Raw genomic sequence first — 25,400 nt, 5'->3', positions numbered from 1 at the left:
TTTCCTAGAAGTTTTCACCATCATCAATTTGACACGCGGTATTCAGTTTTAAATTCTCCTGAATAGTTTATTTAAAGTAGCTTTGTTTAAATTTTGCAGTCTAAAATTGTTAATTTTTCTAAATAAATTCAAGGTTAGTAAAATTTCGGTACTTGGTAAAATTAAGACATCAATCCCTGAGGACGATACTCTACACATCATTATATTATAAAACTACGATACTGTGCACTTGCAGTTTGCACCAGTCAAGTTTTTGGCGCCGTTGCCGGGGATTGAGTTTTTCTTATTTTTACTAATATCGATACAAAGTAATCTTGATTTTAATTTAGAATTTTATTTTATATTTTTATTTATTTATTTTCTTTATTTTATTATTATTATTATTATTATTATTTTGTATTTCTGGTGTGTTTTTTTTTATGTTGGATGCGCAGGGCTAGAATACGTGACATTATTCCTTTTGATCCGGAAATTGAAAGAACGCTCAGAGTACTAAGGAAAAAGAGGGTATTTGCCATGGAGAACGGACAAGATAATGCGCAGCCACGCGCCTTGAAGGATTATGTGCGACCAGTTGTGAATGACAATTATTCGGGTATCTGACGCCAGCCCATTAATGTCAACAATTTTGAACTCAAACCCGCATTAATCAGCATGGTGTAACAGGCCCAATTCAGTGGATCGCCACTTGATGATCCCAATATCCATCTGGCGATGTTTTTGGAGATTTGTGATACTGTGAAGATCAATGGTGTTACTAAAGACACCATTAGACTGAGATTATTCCCTTTCTCTTTGAGGGACAAAGCAAGAGGTTGGCTACAGTCGCTATAACCTGGGAGTATTACTAGTTGGCAGGACATGGCTGAAAAATTTCTGGCTAAATTCTTTCCACCTGCAAAAGCAGCTCAACTCAGGAGTGAGATTGGTCAATTCAAGCAACATGATTTTGAATCACTTTATGAAGCATGGGAAAGGTATAAAGATTTGATTCGACGCTGCCCATAGCATGGATTGCCGGATTGGTTGCAAATTCAGATGTTCTATAATGGGTTAAATGGGCAAACGCGGACTTTAGTTGATGCTGCATCTGGGGGAACTTTGATGTCAAAGACACCTGAGGGTGCTACTGCTCTTTTGGAAGAAATGGCTTCAAATAACTATCAATGGCCAACTGAAAGAACTATGGCTAAGAAAGTTGCTGGAATTCATGAATTGGAGCCGTTTGCTGCACTTTCAGCTCAAGTTGCTTCTTTGTCTCATCAGATTTCATCTTTGACAACCCAGAGGATACCACAAGGTGCAGAATATGTGGCAGCTACAAGTAGGACAGATCCGAGCATTGGAGTGAGTCAAGAACAGGTTCAATACATCAATAATCGGAACTACAATTATCGTGGTGATCCTTTGCCCCAATATTATCATTCAGGGCTTCGAAATCATGAGAATTTGTCTTATGGAAATAAAAGGAATGTGCTGCAACCTCCTGAAGGATTTGAGAGTCATTAAGGTGAGAAGAAGATGTCACTTGAGGATGCCATGATATCTTTTGTTGAGGAGACAAAAGCAAGGTTTGAAAAGACAGATGCACGGCTAGACAACATTGAGACTCATTGCAACAATATGGGAGCCACTATGAAGAACCTTGAAATACAAATTGGGCAACTGGCCACGACTATAAATACCCAACAGAGAGGAACTTTTCCTAGCAACACAGAAGTGAATCCTAAGGAACAATGCAATGTCATCACACTTAGGAGTGGAAGAGAAATTGAGAAATCACCAGAAAAGGAAACCATGACAATGCCTACAGCTAAAAATAATGGTCAAGGCAAGAATAAAGTGGAAGAAGACGAGATGGTGGATGACACACCAAGAGAGACTGACACGTCACCAACAATTTCATTTCCTGACAATCCTCCTATTCTCTCTACTCCACTTCCTTATCCTCAACGTTTTCAAAAACAAAAACTAGATAAGCAATTTTCTAAGTTTTTGGATATTTTTAAGAAAATTCACATAAATATTCCTCTTACAGATGCCTTGGAACAAATGCCAAACTATGTCAAATTCTTGAAGGACATCATTTCAAAGAAAAGAAGGTTAGAGGAGTTCGAAACAGTGAAGCTTACCGAGGAGTGTAGTGCTATTCTTCAAAAGAAATTGCCTCAAAAATTAAAAGATCCAGGGAGTTTTACTTTGCCTTGCACTATTAGAAACTTATTTTTTGATAAAGTTTTATGTGATCTTGGTGCTAGTATTAATCTTATGCCACTTTTTGTTTGCAGGAAATTAGGACTTGGAGAGATGAAACAAACAACCATTTCGTTGCAACTAGCAGACCGATCCATCAAGTATCCACGTGGAATCATAGAAGATGTATTGGTAAAAGTGGATAAATTTATTTTTCCTGCTGATTTTGTGGTGTTAGATATGGAGGAAGACCAAGAAGTCCCGTTAATTCTTGGCCACTGGAAGGGCTTTAATTGATGTTCAAAATGGTGAGTTAACATTGAGAGTGGATAAGGAAGAGGTTATGTTCAACATCTACCAAGACATGAGATTCCTAGAAGATCCAAGCACTTGCTTTCGGGTAGATGTCATTCAGCAAGGTGTAGAAAAAGTCTTTCAAAAAGATGTACAAGTTGATCACCAAGAACGATCCTTGCAGCAGATTACAACACAGCAGCGTGTGGGGAGGCTAGAACCTATGGTAGCAAGGAAGGACTCTGTAAAAAGGAAAGATGCAACAACCTATATCTCTAGATTTGAAACAATTCCCTGAGCATCTTCGCTATGCATTCTCGGGTGATGCGTATGAAAATGCACAAATCTACAAAGAGCAGACGAAGAAGTGGAATGAAAAACAGATTCTTAGGTGTGAGTTTGCTCCAGGACAACAGGTTCTACTCTTCAACTCACGATTAAAACTCTTCCCAGGGAATATATTCAGAGTTAATGGTCAGAGATTGAAGCATTATTATGGAGAACAAATGGAGAGGAACTGTGCATTTATTCCTCTTGGTGATCCTGGTTGATGAAGATTGAAACGTCTGGCTGGAGACGTTAAAACAAGCGCTTATGGGAGGCAACCCAAAGAGTTTTTCTTTTGTTTATTTCCTTTATCTTTATCATTTATTTATTTATCTATGCACTTTTGAATAATTTAGATTTTCGATGCAGGTTTATTTGGCATGAGTACAGAGCTGAAAATTAAACTCCTTGACGGATTCACCAATAAGTCAGGGAAGTTTCTTTCTTTTCTTCAATCTTTCTCATTTTTGAATAAAATTGAAAAAAAAAAATGTGTGAATATGGATGATTAGGCCATGCATGACACTACTTATGCCCTTCATATACTTGCATATAACCTAGGAGTACACATTGGGTCATTTATGTGTAGTTTCTATTTATATGGTTACTAGGAATCATAACTCATTGAAAGTTGATTGGTAGTGCAATTGTGTTAATCTGGCTATATAAACTCTTGTATCTACATGGTATCTCTTGAGGCTAAAAAAAAAAAAAAATACACGTTCACGTGACTTGTAACACTTAGGGTTCCTTGTGAACACTGAGAGAGCGCCCGTGGAGACTTTGACACCTTGTGAGGTACTGTTGAGCCATTTATCGCTTTTTTGAGTTTTGACGTCAACTCAGAGTTCATGAAACTCAACTTTCCCTATTTTTTTCTGGATACTCTTTGTACACTAGTCTTGGGTTTTGAATTGCTAGCCTAGAGGTGACATCTAGTGGGGAGATAAAAACTTAGGTCTTGTAGCCTACTCAAGATGTGAAGGCCGAACCACCCCTAGAAATAGACTTATTTCATGGACTCTTGTTCAAGCTTAATGCACATGGGTGGTATGAAAACAATAAAAGAAGTGTTATGATTGTCCTAATTGACCATGAAAAGAAAGAAATTGAAAAATGAGCAGAAGAAAGAAAAAGAGAAATAGAAATACCCTACAAGAGGTGAAAGATTAATACCTGCTCCACACAACTACAACAAAAGTCAAGGACAAGACGCATGTTATCCACATATGAAGACTCTTCACTCGCCTAATGCCTCAGATGTATTCACGCCTAGTTTGTGAATAAGTTGATCTAGGGTGGTCTCGGTTGGACATGGCGAGTAGGTGAGAAGATGCTAGGGTGAAGGACCCGACACCTCCTAAACAGGCTTGATCCTTTTCAGACTAGTCCACTCCATACATTTAGCGTTTGTTCCTTACAGTATGTGGGATGTTTGATTATGACACTCCTCCTCACATACGATGAGTGAACCCATCCTTTTTGAGTGTTTTTGAGAGTATACCAGTTAGGCCGAGTCAAAGCGACGGTTCTTTAGGTGTCCACGGATATCCTGGGTGTAACGAGTCACACACATTACACGTGCTTCAAGATTTCACCTATTTATACTTGAATTTATATGGCTACATTAACTCTCAATTGTGCTCACTGGTTAATTTTACGTGAGTTTACTGTTCTTAATGGCTATATAATGATGAGATTTGCATGAATGACTTACTTCAGAGTTGCGTGAATTGGGTATGAATGAGTTTGTGTGTAATTTGGTGATATTCCTGTATGTGAAAGGGTATGGTTGTGTTGCCTGTGTATTCATTCATTGAAATTGGTATGACACCACCCTAAATTGCATTCACGTTATTTGCTAGGGACTAGCAAAACTTTAGTTGGGGGGTGTGATTACGCACTTAAATTGCGTAATTAGGTGCTTTAATTCATGCATTGCAAATGATATTTTGTATTTAAATGCCTAATTACTCTCAATATTCTAACATTGTGTTCTATTTATAAAATTTGGGTTTTATTGAGTAATGTATGAAATTTTGGTGTTTTTTATTGCAGAGCAACTGTTGGAAGCTAAAAAAAACCGACAGTACTTTGCAATCTGTACATGGACCATCATCAAGGAAAGGAATGGTCGAGGGAGGAATTGAATTGAATTAGTGGTCCATCAATGGTCGATAGGGATTTTTCCAGAATTCTAGCAAAGTAGTTATTTAGGTTACATCGCATTCATGCACTTCATGCATAATTTCACGCATAGTCATGCGCGATAGGCTGCATGCATGTTTATGTCTCTGTTTATATGTATGTTTGCACTAGTCACATCCCTACATAAACACCCACTGCATCTCATGGTCATGCATTCAATACTCACGCATTCATGCATCACATAATCATGCATTTGTGGTTCTAAAAAAGGAAGTTTTGATTTGCAGCTCTCTTAAGGAAAGAAGCTGCATGAGTAATCAAAAACAATATTGAGACTACTACGCACCCGTATACAACACCAAGTGAAAGGCAAAAGAAATGAGTGAACAACTAGAAAATAGGGTCCTGGACATAGAACAAGGATAGGAAGAATTGAATGAGAAAATAAGCAAAATCCTAGAATTGTTGATGAACAAAGAAAAAGAAGTACAAAATGATCTTGAGATGGATACTGACCCCACTCATCCTCTAGGGTTCACCCCAGTTCATGGACAAACATCAGCTCCACCGTCTGGCATCATGCGGGGTTCAATGCCTAATATGTCTCCATTCATCCCTACTATGCCAGCATAGGGGTTCCCAGTGGCAAGAACTCCCCCGCTAGTAGCTTCTGATATGGGGATGAACAGATCTGAGGCTGAGCGTTGTTATAACGTACTAGAGGAGTGCTTGAAAACCATTGAGGGATCCAATACATTCAACTTCGTTGATCCTAATGACCTGTGCCTCATGCCAAAGGTGATGCTGCCATCGAAATTTAAAGTCCTAGACTTCAAAAAATTCGATGGAACCCATTGTCCTCAGACCCACTTGCACCTCTATTTCTAGAAAATGGCCACATACACAGACGATGAGAGGTTGATGATGCATTGCATCACAATGGTATGACCCAAATGGTATGACCCAAATGCTAGGTGCACGTATCACTCCAATTCTCCAGGTCACACTGTGGACTGTTGTTGGACATTTAAGCACAAAGTACAATCGTTGAGGGATGTCGGTTGGTTGGTCTTTGATGATAAGCAGCCAAGGATTCAAAGTGATCCTATACTCAATCATGGGGAAAGAAATGGTTAATATGTAGTACGAAGATCTGGGACCCGAGATCAAGCAAAAGAATATGTCAGTTATGGATCCTGGAGTTCTCGTAAGAAGTCTAAAAGGATAGATTTACTCTTTGACCGCATGAGCAAAAGTACACAAGGGGCAAGTTTGTGCCTATCTAGTTTATTTCATGTAATAATGTCATTTTATATCTATTTCTTCTGGTAGTCTATCGACACTATTGTCTCGAACATTTTCCCTTTCATCAATAAAATGAATTATACATTTTCTCATATCACTTGTGTCATGAATTATATGAATTAAATAATAATGAGAGGAGAGGAAGGAAATTGAAAAAGGGATCATAGCAGGTCCGTTCATCGACGAAGTGGCTTATTGGGATCGTCGACGAAGACACGTGTCTCATCAATGAGGAATTACTGAGATGTTATTTTCAGCTATGAATTTTGTCGACAAGGAATGAGCATTCATCGACGAACTTTCGCGTTCATCGACAAAGTGGCTTATTGGGATCGTCGACGAAGACACGTGTCTCATCAACGAGAAATTACTGAGATGCTATTTTCAGCTCTGAATTTCGTCGACAAGGAATGAGCATTCATCGACGAACTTCCTTCGTGACCTCGTCGACGAAGTGACATGTCTCATCGACAAAAGCCAGTGTATAAATAGCCCTAAACTCGGATTTCAGTGCAAATTGTTCAAGAAAATTATATTTTCTCTTCCCTCTTCAGTTTTCCTTTCTTCTTTCTAATATTCTGGGTCCATTCTTCACCGGATCGACGATCCGAAGCTGCCACGACACTCCTGGGAAAGTTCTCTTCAAGTCTGCTGGAGTGGATCGTTGGCGGGGTAAACTTGAATTACATCCCAAATTCAGGGTAAGGTTTTTTGTTTGGTATTTGGATTTTCTACAGTTATAGAAAATGTAGTTGATTACGCGTCAAAACTGCATAATTGGGCACTTTAATCCGGTCTTTACGGCTTATATTTTTAATTAAATGTACAATTATGTCTAATATTTTAACAAAGTGTCAAATTTAGTATTCTTGAGTTTTATTGCACAATTTATGAATTTTTGGTAATTTTTTGTCGCTGGAAAAGTCTCGAGAACCAAAACTAACACCTGTTCGTATTTCATGCATAACTTTTCCGTCCGAACTCCGATTGAGGCGATTCAAATTTTTAGAGAAAGAGGAAAGGATTATATGCAACTTTTGTGTTTTTATTTTTTTGAGAAACTAGATTTAGGAGGGTCAAATATTGCAGTGAACAGAGAGCAAAAATGTGACCCGGCCAAGCAAGCCGGGTCGGGTCAAGTTGTTGGGTCGGGTTGGCTAAACCGGGTCTAGGGCTTCCCCCAATATCTTTTAAATTATTCTTCTTTTCTCCCTTTTTTCGCAGACAGCCCTACGTGCTACTCTCCATATTCCTCTTCTTCTCCCTCTTCTTCTTCTTCTTCTTCTTCTTCTTCTTCTCCTACTTCAGTTTTCTTTTATTCTTGCCCCTCTGCTCTACCCTCTTCACCATCTCCTTCACAACAGTAGCCAGCATCTTCTCCCGCACCAGCAACCCGAGCAGAGCACAGCAGCTCCAGTAGCCCAAGCAGAGCACCCACAGCCATACCTGCTGCCAGCACCAACCCTCTCGGCTAGATCCTAGCAACCCATCTCTCTTATTTTCTCTCTCTCTCTCTCTCTCTCTCTCTCTCTCTATCTATATATATATATATATATATATATATATATTATTTTATTTTATTTCATTATTTGTCTTGTTGTTCCCTTTCTTCCATTCTCTTTTAATGTTTTGTTTTTTTTTTTGTTTTTATTTCAAGTAAAGTTCAAGTTGAATTGTTATTATTTAGAGAATTTAATTTTTATGAGTATTAAGTTTCTGTTAAAGTTGTTTTTTTTCTCGATATCATTCAAAGTTTAGATTTTTGATGTGTTTGCATTTTTGTTCGAGCTCTTGGTTTGAATTATTGATCCATATTAAAGGTTTGATTTTTAGTGTGTGTGTGTGAGTTTGATTGAGTTTCCACTGCATGTTTTAATTCCTTATTTGTAGTTGTCATATTTAATAATGCGTGTTTAGGTATTTCCTTAAGTAGACTAGGATTTCCATACTTGTTTTTTTTTTTTTCTATTGCAAGCATGAGTGGCTAAGTTTGGTAACTCGGGTTGTGGGTCGATGTCGTTTGTGTTCCATGGTTTATTAGTTATCCTATGATATCATTGTTAAACTTTTATTTGGTTAAAACCGAAAATTGAAGGAATCGTTGATAAATCGCTAGCTCTTGCTTCTTGTTTTGTTGTTGACGTTAGGCACATCAAAACCTTGATTTAATCTAAGATTTTCATCAACTAATTTACACGACATTCGGTTAATGCTCAATGAGAGTTTATATTTTCTTCCGTTCGGATGTGACAAATTTACTCGATCTTTAGTGATAAAATTTCATCTTATTAATGCCTTGATTGGATTAACAAGAAGAGGAGTAAGACCTAGGAAATTAGTAAACGGTGGAAGCAAACAGATGTTGAACCCGTAACCCGAGTGTTTGGTAAAATTGTTTCAGTTAATCTGTTTAATTTTGGTTTCGTTATTAGATTTACATTTTTAGAGAATTGATAAAATTTTAGTTTCATTTTGATAGTTTACTCAAGCTTCTCTCACTTTGTTTACTATTTTCAAAATCGTAAAAGACCAAAAAGATTTTCAAACCCTATTTTTCAGCAACAGGATTTCACTAAACTTGCATAAATACTTTGATACTCAGTAATCCCTGTGGAATACGATCCTGGACTCATCCTTGATACAACTTGACACTTCTGCACTTGGATGCACAACTCAGAATGAGTCAAGTTTTTGGCGCCGTTGCCGGGGACCAATTGGTGTCATCGAAGTGTTTCTCTGATTTCAGAGAGGAGTTATAGAGCTGTGAACGTCTTCACAGCCTGGGTGATATCTACTTCCTCTCCTTTGACCTGTTTGCTTTTATTGCATTTATACTGAGTTTGTATGACTAGTTGGGCTAGAGATAACACATTTAGACTAGTCAGGACAAACTCATCCATCTCATCATCGAGTGTTTCACTTGAATCACTTGAATCACCATCTGATACACGTAGCATCATGGCTAAGAATGAACCTCATGATATGGAGAACCCTAATAGGACACTGAGAGAATATTTGCAACCTGTTAGGACCAGCACCCCATCCTACATTATTCTACCTTTGAATGCAAATGCTTTTAATTTTAAACCTGAGATGATTTCATTGTTACCTCATTTTCATGGCATTGAATCTAAAAACCCATATTTGCATATTAAAGAGTTTGAAGAAGTTTGTGCCACATTCATGGATAGAACATGCACTAAGGAGGTAATAAAACTGAAATTGTTTCCCTTTTCTTTAAAAGACAAGGCAAAAACCTGGTTTTATTCCTTAAGGCCAAGATCTATTAGGATTTGGCAAGAAATGCAAACTGAGTTTTTAAAGAAATTTTTTCCCATGCAAAGAACTAATGCTTTGAAAAGAGAAATCATGAATTTTTGCCAAAATGATGTGGAAACATTTTATCAGTGTTGGGAACATTTCAAAGACCTTTTAAATGTATGTTCTCACCATGGGTATAAGAATTGGAGGGTCATCAGTTTTTTCTATGAGGGGTTGCAACCAAAGATGAGGCAATTTATAGAAACAATGTGCAATGGTGAGTTTTTCAATAAAGGGCCCGAAGAAGCTTTTGACTATTTTGATTATTTGGCTGAAAACGCCCAATCTTGGGATGTCTCTGATGTGTATGATAGATCTGAAAAATAAAAATGTATTAGTGGGGGCGGTAAGTATCAATTGAAAGAAGTTGATGATTTGAATGCTAGGCTTGCGTTGATGTCTAAAATGTTAGATTCCATTGAGCTTAAAGAGGTAAATGAAATGCACGTTTTACCATCATCTTCTAAAAAATCCAGCATATGTGAGGATCCAGGGCATGCTACTGATGCATGTCCAACTATTCTTACTCTTAAGGAAGTTTTGCTTGATCAGTCTAACTCGGTGTATATGGTTTCTGAAATTTTTTATGAACCTTATTCTGATACTTACAATGCAGGTTATAGAAGTCATTCAAATTTCAGTTGGACGAATGACCAAGTGGAGCCATCTCCCCAGGAACAAAGTCAATACATTCCTTATGCAGCATCTGACCAAGACTCGGGACCCTCTTACTTTGCAAATCAGCCTCCTCCAATGCAAAGAAGGGAAATGGAAGATTCCATACTGCAGCTAACCGTTAGCTTGCAACAGTTCATGGCAAGCCAAAATGTGATCAACTCTCAAACTTCTCAAGCCATCAACGAGATAAGCACCGATTTGACTAGGCTGAACACATTATTGAATGCTTTGGAGATAGATGAATCTAAATTTCAAGCCCAGCTAGATACTCAAGTACAAATTGCAATCATGGAACCGTCATCCTATATTGAAGCAAATGTCAATGATTGCAATGCCGAAGCAAATCTCAGCTATGGTAAGGTGACTGGTGCACTAGATGAAGAAGTTGAGCAGAATGGTGAGACTTTAACCTTCAAGGAACCAGGTACAAATTTTAATGTTGATGCTTCTGAAGAACCAAAGGTAATTGTTCTGAAACTTTTCCTCAAAGGCTGGTTCTTAAAGAAGTATATTTCCTGGAAACTATACTGGATAAGGATCCTTTCTTGTTAAAACAAGAAAGACAATTTGAAAATGTGTTGTCTGATATTGTGGAAAGTATTGATTTAGTCATAGATAACTTCTGTGCAGATAACAAAGCTGATGCATTATGGCGACTCAAATTTGGAGATTCGCTAGTTCAATTTATAAATCTGCACCCACCAAACGAAATTCCTCCCGAGCCTCCTCCAGACACACTGTGACATTTTTCTTTCCTTTGTTTTCATTTTGTTTCATTCTGTCTTATTTTTAGTTTATTGATAGGTACAATTTCCTTTAGTTCAGTTTTCCTTTTCCATTATTTCTTCATCCAGGTACGCCCCACTTTTCCCGTGCACAGTTTTTCTATTTCCCCTATGCTTTCACATTGAGGACAATGTTCCATTTTAGTTGGGGGGTGAGCATTTGCATGTGACACTATGCACGTATATGTACTGGGTTTTATATTTAAAAAAAAATCATCAAAAATCAAAAGGAAGGAAAGAAAGAAAGGAAGAGTAGTGAGGAATTACATTGAATTATGCTATGCTTAACATTGACTCGTACCCTTCACATACCTGCATATAACCTAAGAACTACACACTTGAGTCATTTATGCGTAGTTTCTCTTTATATGATTTTATGACTCCATGAATAATTGATTGATAATACATTCGTGTTAATTTGGTTATATAATTTTCTGTATTTACGTGACATCTCACGAGATTGAATACACACTCACGTGATTCATTGCACTTAGGGTTTCCTGTGAGTATTGAGAGAACACCCGTGACAACTATGACACCTTGCGAGATATCCTTGAGCTATGTATTGTCCTTTTGAGCGTTAATATCAAATCAGAGTTCATGGAACTCAATTCTCTTTTTTCTGGATGATTCCTTGTACACTAGTCTTTGTTTTTGATTTGCCAGCCTGACTCACTCGAAAAATGAGCATCTCGGAAGCTATCCCAAGTATAGGAGTTCTATCGTATAATATTAAGCCCAAGGGCTAGATCGTCTCCTCAGGGAATGCGTTTTAATCTCAGATTTTACTTTCTTCCAATCGAAATTAAAAAGGTACTGAACTCAATTCAGATTCGGGTTTTCAAGATTGTGGAGACTTAAATGAAAACACAAATTAAAGTCCTAAAACTATCACGCACAGAATTAAATAACAATAATGAAAACCCTAGTCTACTTAAGGAAACACTAGATCATACTAACTAAAAATGGAAACTTTAAACATGGAATTAAAATAATAATAATGAAAACCCTAGTCTACTTAAGGAAACACTGGGACACGCGTTAATTAAAAATGGCAACCTAGAACATGGAATTAAAAACACACAATGGAAACTAAACTAGACACATACTAAAATAAAACCGAACCTACTAAAAATCGAACCTTTAGCACAATTAAGAGATCAAATCAAGACTCACAATTTAAATGCAAACGTGAATTCAACGGAAATTTAAAAAACGTAAACAATAACGGAACACAATAAAAACACAACCTTTACTAATCATAGACCCTAACTAAATCGAATTTCGACAAAAAAAAAATGAATTTAATTAAGAATGCTAAATTAAAATAACTATCAATTAGATAAACAAAGAGATTAATTTAACAATAATGAAATACTCAACATTACTCAACTTAAACAAAAAGAAAGAAAACTCCAATAACATTAAAAAAAACTAAACTTTATTCAATATTCCAAGATTCAAAGAAAAGTAAATAAAAGAAAGAAAGAAAGGAAAAGAGAGAGAGAGAGAGAAACAAATCCACGGAGCCGTGAAGTTGCTGCTGTGCTGGAGAAGTTGCTGCTGCGCTTTGGTGGTCCTGCTATGGAATCGGCTAGTATTCTGCTGTGCTTGGGCACTACTGAAGATGGTGGAGGAGGCTGGCCGTACTGCAAGAGGGCAGAGGAGGCCAAGAGAAACAGAGGAAAGGGGGAGAGTGAGGGAGGAAAGACAAAGGGAAGGAAGAGAGACAAGGGGAGAGAAGCAGAATTGAAAAGAACAAAAAAAAACAAACTAAAGAAGAAGAAGAAGAAGAAGAAGGAGAAGAGGAGAATGGGGAGCCATGGGGGCTGCCTACGTAGGAAGAGAAAGAGAAGGGTTAAATAGGATAGAGGGGGAAAGCCCTAGACCCGAATAGGAAACCCTAATTGCTATATTTTTTCATTTTTTTCATTCTCTGTTCATCGCAAATTTGACTCTTTTGGAGCCCGTATCTCACAAAACTCAAAACACAAAAGTTGTAGCTAATCCTTTCCTCTTTTTTCAAAAATTTAAATCTTCTCAATCGGAGCTTGGACGGAAAAGTTATGTACAAAATACGAACAGGTGTTGGTTTTGATTCTCGGGAATTTTCCTGCGACAAAAAATTACCAAAACTTCATAAATAGTGCAATAAAGTTCAAGAATGATGATTTTGGCATTTTATTAAAATATTGGATGATTTTAGATATTTAATTAAAAATATAAATCGTAAAGCTCAGGTTAAACGTCCAATTACGCAGTTTCGGTGCGTAATCACAGCCTAGAGGTGACTTCTAGTGGGGAGATAGAAACCTAGGTCTTGTAGCTTACTCAAGATGTGAAGGTTGGGCCACCCCTAGAGACAGACTTAGTTCATGGACCATTGTTCGAACTCAATTCCCGTTGTAGGTATGAAGATAACAAACAAAGTGTAATGATTGTCTTAATTGTTCAAGAAAAGGCAGAAAAATAAAGAATGAGCAGAAGAAATGATAAGAAATAAAAATGCGTGTGAAATGAAATGCTAATGTCTGCTCCACAGAAATATCACAAAAAGTCAAGGACACAACACATGTTCTCTACGTACGAAGATTCTTCAACCAGTTAATGCCTCAGATGTGTTCACGACAAGTTTGTGAATAAGTTGATTTAGGGTGGTCTCGGTTGGATGTGGCGAGTAGGTGAGAAGATGCTAGGGTGAAGGACCCGACACCTCATAGATAGGCTAGATCCTTTCTAGACTAGTCCACTCCTTACATTTATCGTTGTTCTTTTTATTATGTGGGATGTTTGATCGCAACACTCCTCCTCATATATAATGAGCGAACCCATTTCTTTCTTTTTGAGTGTTTTTGCGGGTATACCGGTTAGGCCGAGTCAAAGCAACCGTTCTGTAGGTATCCACTGGTATCCTAGGTGTATTGAGTCATACATACACACACCTCGAGAGTCTACCTATTTATACTCAGACTTATATGACTACATTAACTCTGAATGTGCCACTAATTAACTTCATGTGAGTATACTGCACTTAAATGACATATAAATGATGAAACTTGCATGAGTGATGTGCCTTGGAGAATGTGCATTGATTTCATGATCACTGAGTTTGAAGTTGTAGGTACCGCCCTCAGATTCATTCACGTCATTTGCTAGAGACTAACAAAACATTAGTTGGGGAGTGTGATTACGCGTCAAAACTGCGTAATTGGACACTTTAATCCGGTCTTTACGGCTTATATTTTTAATTAAATGTCCAATTATGTCTAATATTTTAACAAAGTGTCGAATTTAGTATTCTTGAGTTTCATTGCACAATTTATGAATTTTTGGTAATTTTTTGTCGCAGGAAAAGTCCCGGGAACCAAAACTGACACCTGTTCGTATTTCATGCATAACTTTTCCGTCCAAACTCTAATTGAGGTGATTCAAATTTTTGGAGAAAGAAGAAAGGATTATCTACAACTTTCATGTTTTAAGTTTTGTGAGAAACTAACTTCAAAAGGGTCAAATATTGCGGTGAACAGAGAGCAAAAATGTGACCCGGCCAAGCAAGTTGGGTCGGGTCAAGTTGTCGGGTCGGGTTGGCTAAACTAGGTCTAGGGCTTCCCCCAATATCTTTTAAATTATTCTTATTTTCTCCCTTTTTTCGCATACAGCCCTGCGGGCTGCTCTCCGTCTTCCTCTTCTTCTCCCTCTTCTTCTTCTTCTTCTTCTTCTTCTTCTTCTTCTTCTTCTTCTTCTTCTTCTTCTTCTTCTTCTTCTTCTTCATTCTATTCTTCTTCTCCTACTTCAGTTTTCTTTTATTCTTGCCCCTCTGCTCTACCCTCTTCACCGTCTCCTTCACAACAGCAGCCAGCATCTTCTCCCACACCAGCAGCCCGAGCAGAGCACAGCAGCTCCAGCAGCCCGAGCAGAGCACAGCAATCTCCGGCCAGCCATTCCAGCAGACCCGAGCAGAGCACAGCAGCTCCAGCAGCCTGAGCAGATTAACCCACAGCCATACCTTCTGCCAGCACCAACCCTCTCGGCTAGATCCCAGCAACCCATCTCTCTTATTTTCTCTCTCTTTATTTTATTTTATTTTATTTCATTATTTGTCTTGTTGTTCCCTTTCTTCCATTCTCTTTCAATGTTTTGTTTTTTTTTTTTTTTTGTTTCTATTTCAAGTAAAGTTCAAGTTGAATTATTATTATTTAGAGAATTTAATTTTTATGAGTATTAAGTTTCTGTTAAAGTTGTTTTTTTTTTCTTGGTATCATTCAAAGTTTAGATTTTTGATGTGTTTGCATTTTTGTTCGAGTTCTTGGTTTGAATTATTGATCCATATTAAAGGTTTGATTTTTAGTGTGTGTGTGTGAGTTTGATTGAGTTTCCATTGCATGTTTTAATTCCTTATTTGTAGTTACCATCTTTAATGATGCGTGTTTAGGTATTTCCTTAAGTAGACTAGGATTTCCATACTTTTTTTTTTTTTTTTTCTATTGCAAGCATGAGTGGCTAAGTTTGGTAACTCGGGTTGTGGATCATGTCGTTTGTGTTCCATGGTTTATTAGTTATCCTATGATATCATTGTTAAACTTTTATTTGGTTAAAACCGAAAATTGAAGGAATCGTTGATAAATCGCTAGCTCTTGCTTCTTGTTTTGTTGTTGACGTTAGGCATATCAAAACCTTGATTTAATCTAAGATTTTCATCAACTAATTTACACGACATTCGGTTAATGCTCAATGAGAGTTTATATTTTCTTCCGTTCAGATGTGGCAAATTTACTCAATCTTTAGTGATAAAATTTCATCTTATTAATGCCTTGATTGGATTAACAAGAAGAGGAGTAAGACCTAGGAAATTAGTAAACGGTGGAAGCAAACAGATGTTGAACCCGTAACCCGAGTGTTTGGTAAAATTGTTTCAGTTAATCTGTTTAATTTTGGTTGCGCTATTAGATTTACATTTTTGGAGAATTGATAAAATTTTAGTTTCATTTTGATAGTTTACTCAAGCTTCTCTCACTTTGTTTACTGTTTTCAAAATCGTAAAAGACCAAAAAGATTGTCAAACCCTATTTTTCAGCAACAGGATTTCACTAAACTTGCATAAATACTTTGATACTCAGTGGTCCCTGTGGAGTACGATCCTGGACTCATCCTTGATACAACTTGACATTTCTGCACTTGGAAGCACAACTCAAAATGAGTCAGTAGTACACGAAGAAATATTGAAGTTTTGTTTAAGGAGATGCTATTTTCAGGGTGTTGAACGAGAAACCATGTGAGTGTAGGACAAGTCATATTAGCAGCTTTATAGTAGTCAGGTAAGGGAAATATGCTATGCGAGTTAAAATAGAGATTTTTACCAATAAAATATAGTATATGTTAATGGGTTTTCAGAATAGGAAATTATACAATTTTATAAATTATATTTAATGAGTTTTAATTATTGTGTGGCATAAGAATATTGATATAGTACAAAATTTTACACAACTTTTTATAGAATTACGATTATATAGTTTCCACAGAATCATGATATACAGATTATACAGTTTTATTATAAATCTATGGCTACATAGTACTTACAGAATCATAATTTATAGTATATATACAGAAAGATGTTTTTATAGTATTTTCAAGATCATGATTTAAAGTATATACAGACAGGAAGATATTTTTACAGTTTTCATAGTACCATGATTATGCAGTTTTACAGAACCTTGATATACAGATCATAGGACCATGACATACAGAAATACAATTGATACAAAAATACAGTTTATTACAGTTGATACAGAATCATGGTAAAACAGATAGATTTTATATAGAAATGTATTATATAGTATCAGACCTCGATGGACCATTACAAATCAATTTACAGAGCACTGTATCGTAGCTATTTACAGTTCAAAGTCCAACCACATAACTCAGATAGTATGTGGATTTACAATAGTTGATCGTGCTTATGTAGTGGACAGGCTCCTCGTCACTTAGGGTTGAGGAGGCTGATTTGACTTGCAGAATATAATGACTTATCCTAATAGGCTAGCCAGTGATAGGTCCGGCCAATAGGCCTCACAACCCTGTCATGAGAGGTTAAATTATGACATACAATTATCCATCCAGGGAAATTTTCTCAGCTATTATATGTATATTCATATTTATAGAAATAGTAGATGTATCTATGAATAGAAAATTTATAAAGACGGTTATGTTAAGTAACATAGGTATGAGTCATACTGTACGTTATTTATACATATTTTCTCGTATTCAGTTATCTATGGTATTTTTAAATCAGATTTTACAAATATGTAACTCATTTGCTACATACTAGCAATAGCATATCAATAAATGAAATATAAAGGATCTATACTAGAAATTTCGTCCTCGCCTTAGGTAAGACCACCTAAGCATTCCACTATAACACTTCTTTATGGGTAGGAGCAACCTTTTACAATCCCCCCTTCAATTAGGGTGGAGCCCTCTCTCCAAGCGATACCCCACACTTGGTATAAAGATCCAACAATCCTTAACTGTCAAGAAAATCAAGAAACAAATTGGTGTACAAAGACACTCTCAAAAGAGATGGTTAGTACAATTTAAAACAATATACTTCAATCAAATAACAATATAGAAATATGAAGCTCAAGTATATATATCATTGGGCTTCTTTCTTAGGTTGAATAACTCAGTAAAAATGTAAAGACCTGTGAGCTTTTCTCAGCAAAATCGCAGCAAGTAATTCAACAAGAGTATAGGCAAGGTAGCTTTGAGTAGAAATAATTTGATTGATTTACTGCTTGTAGGTTGTTGGTGTATTTGATTCTTGGGTTTAATCATGTATTTAGAGAGTTTAAAGAGTATTTTTCATGTTGCCCAAGTTTCTTGGCATATTCCCAAAGTTTTCACAAAGTTTGGTGGTCAAGAAATCACTTTTGGAAAGTTTTAAACACTGTTTTAAAATAACCGTTATAAGGTTCAGTCGCCTGAACTCATCGGGTCAATCACCTGAACTTGAAATTCAGTATATTTTTGAAGTCAGTATAGGGTCAGTCGCCTGACTAGACAAGGGTTAGTCGCCTGAAGTGGTTCTGTCTGCGTTCAGTCGCCTGAACAGATAAAGTTATCCGCTTGACAGCTTTGACCACCCTTCAGTATTTTGATCATAACTTTTGATGTACAACTCCAAATTAGATGTTCTTAGTAACAACAGATCACGAAGAGAAAATTCGACAACTTTCATGTTGAACACGTTTTAAGATAAGAAGTTTTTCATAGAGAAATATGTACATCAATGAGGATATGGAAATAATAACACAATTTGGAAAATCCTGTTTTGGTGCTTTTCATTCCAAAAATAATTTTAACATTTTTGAAATAACTTTTAACCTTATAAAAATATTTTACAAGTATTTTAAAAGGTATCTAGGTCCAATAAATTAACCTAAGAGTTTCATGCATTTATATTGAAATTGTTTGAAGTACTTACATAAAAACTTCTTATGACTTTGACATTCTAAGCACTCAAGTCTTCATACTTGTCTTTCTTTGACTCCATCTTGTCTTCATGTTTCAATATACTTTAAGATTCATCAAAATTTTCTGTCTATGAATCCAAGCTTTTCTTTTTTCAATTGTCTTTTGCTTCATCATGGGCCAAGTCTTTAAGCATAATCTTTATGTTAGCTTCTTTAAATACTTGAACTTGATCTTTTATAAGAACTTTTAAGTCCTGAAATGTATCTTAGCAAAACATGTTAAGTTCTTTTAGTTTGTTATCATTAAAATAAGGTTTTAAACCTTGTGAGACCAACACAATACATTGATAAGGTGCTTGAGAGGTTCAACATTAACAAGGCTAAAGTGGTTGGCTTTCCACTTGCTACACACTTTAAGTTGAGGACAAAGCAAAGACCTTTAAGAAATAAAGAGAAGGAAGATATGGAAAGAATTCTATATGCCTCAGCAATAGGAAGCTTGACGTATGCAATGGTTTGTATGAGTCCATACAAAGCCCATGTAGTTGGTGTTGTTAGCCGATTTTTCTCAAATCCCAGAAGAGAACATTGGAATGCGGTAAAGTGAATTATGAGATATCTGCAAGGCACTTCCAAGTTGAGTCTTAGCTTTGGGAGTGGCAAACCAATGTTGGTTGGCTATACAGATTCTGATTATGGCTGGAGATGTGGATACCCGTAAGTCTATTTCGAGTTATTTGATCACTTTCTTAGGGGGGGGCTTTTCTTGGCAGTCGAGGTTACAAAAATGTATTACACTTTTTACAACTGAAGCATAGTTTATTGCAGCAACGGAAGTTTGTAAAGAGTTGCTATGGATTTAAAAAAATTTACGGGAGCTTGGTTTCACGCAACAAAAATATGTGTTATTTTGTGATAATCAGAGTACTATCAACTTTGCTAAGAATTCTTCATTTCTTTCGAGATCAAAACACATTAATGTAAGGTACTATTGGATAAGAGATATTCTTAATGACAAGTTAATAACACTTAAGAAAATTCACACCGAATTTTCTTTTATTTATTTTCCTTTGCTCTTTAATTCTCACCAAACACTTGCTCGAGTGCAAATTCTTCATAAAGAAATAAAAACAGTCAACAAATTATTTGAAAATTGATTGATTTGATGGACTTGGGGTTGCTCTTGTCTTATTATTTATCCGTTTTCTCACTCTTTCTTGTCCCGCTCTATTTTAATATTAAAATATTTTATTTAATAATTTTTTGAACTTTTTAATTTTTTAATTTTATTTAATTATCAATTAGTTCAAAATCTTAGTATTTTAATACCATGCAATATCATTGTCAAAATATTTGAAAATAAAAAATTAAAAATAAAAAACATACTAAAACCTAAGAACTACTAATGTGTTTGTTAATATTTCAGCAAATAAAAAAAAAAAAAACAAAACCTTTTGAACTCATGTTCAATTTTATCTTTAAACTAAACAATAATTAAAAATATTAATAAATAATTAAAAATTAAAAAAAGTATAAAATGAAAAATATTTTAATAAAATTAAAAATTAATTATAATTACTCCATTTTCAACTCTCATTTAAGCATTACAAGAACAGTTTTATTGTACATAATAATTGAAAGTTGGTTAAATTAGCCTTTTAAAAAGACATATATTTTTAAAAAGTTTAAAAACTTTATAGATATAATTTTAATTATATTATAAATTTATATGGCCTTTTATTTTAATTTGAAGAAATTTTTTATGTCAAATAAACAATTTAATTTAATTAAAAAGAATTAGTTCTATGTATTGAAGTATTATAGTAATAAGTTGTTAAAATACAAAGAATTCATAAATTTTTTCTCAGCTTTTATCAAAATTAGTAAGTAATAAAAAAAATAAAAAAACAAATTAATAAAATAAATAAATGTAAAATCTTAAATTTTTAAAATTAAAATTGATTTGAAACAAACCAAAATTAAAAAATATATATATGTCAAATACTTAAATAATTAAAAAGTCCAATTTAATATATTTATTGAAATACATTGAGTTCTAAAACACAAATTCTAATAAATTAATACTTACTGTGTATGCAGGTACGTAATGGATTGGTACAAGTATAGTTATCAAATGGGCCTGACAAGTGGACCATTCAGTGACATCAGCCCAGACAAAACGAAACATGGTGCTTGCCATCCTAGATCAATTTAGCTGATGACGGCCCATCTAGCAGCTGTGCTTCCGTATCCGACTCTACTCTTGTTCCTTTTTTTAGGTGCATGTAGTCATGCGGCGCTTTTGGCTTTCTCGAAAAAACCAACTCATCTCTAAAATTAATTAATTGCATGGTGAAGGTTCAAAATTGATTAAATTGACTATGATTTGATAAAAAAAAATAGACAAAAATGGGTTTAAATTAATACACCATGATAATTGATTTGGTGCCGCATATAGTCATAATGTATATATATACGAAATAGATGTAACTAAAAAGTAGAATGAAACTCATGCTCAAGTTCAATTTACGATTTGCTGATTAATTTTTTACATAAATTTTTGAATTGAAAAAATCATATTCTGCATTTGGATGCACAAATTTTAAGTTTCGCATTTAAATTTATACAAATTTGGAAAAAAATTATTAAAATTTTTTATATATATATATATATATATATTTTAACATATGCAATCTACATCAAGTTTAAGACCCAAAATTCAAGTTTTCAATTAAACAGAGGTTGTCACAAGTCAAGCTTGTTTAGAATATATTTATACTTGCCTTTAGTTGCTAGTATTGTGTATATAGGATAAGTAACCATGAGAATCGTTTTGTAGGTTTAATTTTTTAAATATGACATATAATGCCTCAATCTATGTTCAATTAGATATTTTCTAATAATAAAACTTAAATAGTGTAGAAAACTCTTTAATTAGAGGAGGATGAGTGTTCACTATCATCATAAAACTCACTAATTAATTACTGTAAATGCATTTAGCCTATTTGGCTTCCTTCTTAAACAAAATTATTATCTATAGAAGTGCAAATAATGAATTACTTTACTTCATATTTATTGTGTAACCCTTAATTGTTCTCATTACAGTTTGCTATTTTTACTACGAAATATTTTGTCCTCGTGACTTAGAATTAGAAGTTTATTATTGTTGACATTTTTTTTTTCTTTTAAAAATTCGTAAAAAAGTGCTACACTCCCCCACCCATGAAAATAAGCTCACGTAACTCACCGGCCATGCCTATTTAAACACAGCACTCAATCCAAATCTAAACTCACCCCATGCAAATTAACTCCACGATGGAAAACTACTTCCTCTTCTTCCTACTCGCCCTCCCCATCTCCCTCTTCTTTCTCCTCCACCGGCACCACCCCAACCGTCGTCCGCCGGGTCCTCCCGGCCTCCCCCTTATCGGAAACCTCAACCAGCTCAACACCTCTGCCCCTCACATCCGCCTCCACCGCCTCTCCGCCAAGTACGGCCCCCTCATGTCCCTCACCCTCGGCTCCGTCCCTGCCGTGGTCATCTCCTCCGCCAGAGTCGCCAAAGAAGTGCTCAAGACCCACGACCCCGCCGTCTCCGGCCGCCCCTCCATGCTCGGCCAGCAGAAACTCTCCTACTCCGGCCGCGACCTCGCCTTCTCCCCGTACGGCGACTACTGGAGAGAAGTCAGAAAGATCTGCATGCTCCACCTCTTCAGCACCAAGAAGGTCCTCTCCTTTCGCTCCGTCCGGGAGGAGGAGATTTCCCGCACGCTCGAGAAAATCTCCGAACTTTCCTTTTCCTCCAAACCCGTAAATTTGAGCGAGATGATGATGTGTCTGACGAATTCGATTATCTGTAGGATTGGGTTTGGGAAGAGGTACGAGGAGAGCAGGTTTGAGGAGCTGCTAAACGAGACGCAGGCCATGTTGGCGAGTTTCTTCGTGTCGGATTATTTTCCGGTGGTGGGGTGGTGGGTTGACAGAGCGAGTGGGCTGTTTGGGAGGCTGGAAAAGAATTGGAGGGAATTGGATTTGTTTTACCAGAAGGTCATTGAGGAGCACCTTGACCCTGAAAGGCCCAAACCCCAGGAGGAGGACATCACTGATGTCTTGCTCCGCCTGAGAAAGGATGATTTCACTCTTGATCATATTAAAGCACTGCTCATGGTATTTTTTTTTTAAATTTTAATTTTTAGCTATGGTAAAGTATTGTGACTTGGGAAGTCAAAGAAGAAATTATTAGTTAAACCATATCTACCACATCCTAGGAAGACTAACATAAAATCAAGTAGTGACAACTCTTATATAAGACTGACTTAATCATTTCTAATTTTTTTTTTTCAAAATAAATAAAAAAACTCATGAGTTGTCACTGTTTCATTATGTTAGTTTATAAATTATATGATATTCCCAATAATTTCTCCTTTTAAAGATATAAGTGGCATACCTAATAATTTAATCTATTGAAAAAATATTAAATACATCAGTATTCCACCTAACATGTTAATTCGCATATTAGACCAATGTAAATTCAACATGTGTTGGTATTTTAACTGCATTAATAGATAATTTTAATTTTTTGCATCTAACAAATCATATACATGGTAAATTTATGTTGGTCCCAACTTTTCAAATAGCATGCTAGGTAATATATATACTAGGTGTAGCTAATAACTTGGTCTTCTTCTTATATCTTTCGATGAGACTTCTAGGATACAATATATCCCGCTAAGGTGGTTATTGTGTTTCTTTTCTTTTCTTTTTTATTCTTTTGTCTTGATTCGTCTAAAACTTTATCGATTAGTAAGTCGTATATTTGACTCAAAAAATTAAACAATTAGGGCATATAATAAATTTTTTAAAATATATACCTAAAAACTATCAAAATATGTAAATTGAAAAGATAAAATTCAAGATTACATCTAATTTAAGAGTCACCTTGCATATTTTCCGTGCGGTATTTCAGATTGTAGTGTTTCAAAATGAACATAGATATAGGTCATATGTTTGAGACTTGCATAAATATGGGGTCTATATACCTTTGTGTCTATTTGGAACATAGCCCATGATAAAAGTACTTTCATCATTCTTTTCTTAATTTGATTATGAGGAGAGGCATATATATATTTGGTGCATGCTCAAACTCTCAATCTTTGAGTTAATTACTCAAATCGTACGAGCATAATAAAAACTTATATATTCAGACATTAGAGTGGGTTTAGAAACAAGTTTTATAATTCCAAAAAGATTCACTGCTACATCTCAAGTCTTATAATTAATTAAAAAGATACAGTATGCATCCTCATTAATTAATCATCTTATTCTTGTTCTGCAGAATGTTCTTGTCGCAGGAACAGATACAAGTGCAGCTTCTATAATTTGGATAATGACACAATTAGTAAAAAACCCTAGAGTGATGAATACCACACAAAACGAACTCAGAAATTCAATAAAAAAGAAAAATCTCATAAACGAGGACGATCTTCAGAAACTTCCTTACCTCAAGGCTGTGGTGAAAGAGGCATTCAGGTTGCACCCCGTGGCTCCCATGCTTGTTCCTCGAGAAGCAATTCAAAAATTTACACTAGACACGTATGAAATCGAACCCAATACCATAATTTTAGTGAACGCGTGGGCCATAGGAAGGGACTGCGATGCTTGGGAAAACCCAGAAGAGTTCTTGCCTGAAAGATTTTTAGAAAGTTCTATAGACTTCAAAGGACAAGATTTTGGATTAATACCATTTGGCACCGGTCGGCGACTTTGCCCTGGGATGCACCTTGGAGTGCTAACTGTCGAGCTTGCACTCGCCAATCTTCTCTATTTCTTCGATTGGGAGTTGCCGCAAGGGATGAAGAAGGAAGACATTGACATGGACATGATTCCTGGCATTACAATGCACAAGAAAATTCCTCTTCATCTCTTATCTAAAAAGTATTGTGTATGAATTAATATATACAACCATGTGGGTAGTAGTAAGCATTATCAATATGCAAAATTCTACTTCCAAGTCAATCTTATGTACAATTTGCTTGTAGTGGTTGCTACTTTGTCATAAATTTAATAAAGGGTTCCTCCCATATTTTGTAATTTTATGTTCATAGTACGTATGAACAAATTATTGGCAAGAAGATTTTATTTTCTTTTTAATCAGCCCACAGCACAAGCATATGTTATAATTCGTAATATATTAACACTAATAGTGGTAGAGGTAGACCATAATTTAAGTTTATAAATTAAGAGGGTCTATTTAATATTGTTTCTAATTTTTGTTTTTATTTCTTTGTCATACTGAACAAACATATTATTTAAATTTTCGCCATATTTCGTAGGTTTATCAACATTTGATTGAAGAAATGCTCATTTTTGATATCATTTTTATTTTTATTTTTTGTTTTCATTTAGGTACATACATTGAACAAACATATTTTTCAAATGATTACATGAATTTAAAATTTAATTAAAATAAAAATATTTATTTTTCAATTGTATGTATAATAAGATTGTTCTTGTAAAGTAAATTTTGAAACATAATAATTAAATAGATAATTAAAATAATTTTTATTTTTTCATCAAGTACTTTTAATATGTATTCTTTGCACATTATTATTTTAATAATTTTTTAAATTATTATTTGAGTCAAGGAAAAAAATGAGCATTTGTTCACTAGTTTTTTTTTATTTTTTATTTTAGTTTCATTTTTCGGTTTAATATTTTGGAGGACTTCAATTTTGGCTGCAAATGTTCCCGTTACTACAACTCAAAAGTGGACTTAAGAAAGCTTGGGCCAATGATTCTCAAAAGAATTGAAAGTATGGCTAAAGACTATCCAATTCGAGGCCTTGTTCCTGTTGTATTTGATGTCCTTAAGGCCAGTGTC

At 35.3% G+C, this 25,400-nt stretch overlaps 1 protein-coding gene and 1 non-coding gene across 3 annotated transcripts in view; one reads left to right on the top strand and one right to left on the bottom strand.

Moving 5' to 3' along the window:
- The window catches only part of LOC131162261 (6,7,8-trihydroxycoumarin synthase-like), a 38,116-nt gene extending 13,506 nt beyond the window's left edge, over positions 1-24,610 (top strand). Inside the window, exons 2-3 of one of the 2 annotated variants that reach the window (XM_058118566.1) lie at positions 22,414-22,687; positions 23,856-24,610. In XM_058118566.1, coding sequence (XP_057974549.1) covers positions 22,414-22,687; positions 23,856-24,467 — 886 coding nt within the window. In that variant the 3' untranslated portion in view covers positions 24,468-24,610. Of the gene's footprint in view, positions 1-21,812; positions 22,688-23,855 lie in introns of those variants that run through there. The other variant, XM_058118565.1, reaches the window with a different exon arrangement.
- LOC131163147 (small nucleolar RNA R71) lies at positions 910-1,016 on the bottom strand. Its single transcript, XR_009138927.1, has one exon. It is a non-coding gene; the product is annotated as a small nucleolar RNA R71 (small nucleolar RNA).
- Positions 24,611-25,400: the final 790 nt, after the last annotated feature.

This window comes from Malania oleifera, chromosome 8 (assembly GCF_029873635.1).
Source record: "Malania oleifera isolate guangnan ecotype guangnan chromosome 8, ASM2987363v1, whole genome shotgun sequence".
Lineage (NCBI taxonomy): Eukaryota > Viridiplantae > Streptophyta > Magnoliopsida > Santalales > Ximeniaceae > Malania > Malania oleifera.
This window is presented reverse-complemented; position numbering and strand designations above follow the sequence as displayed.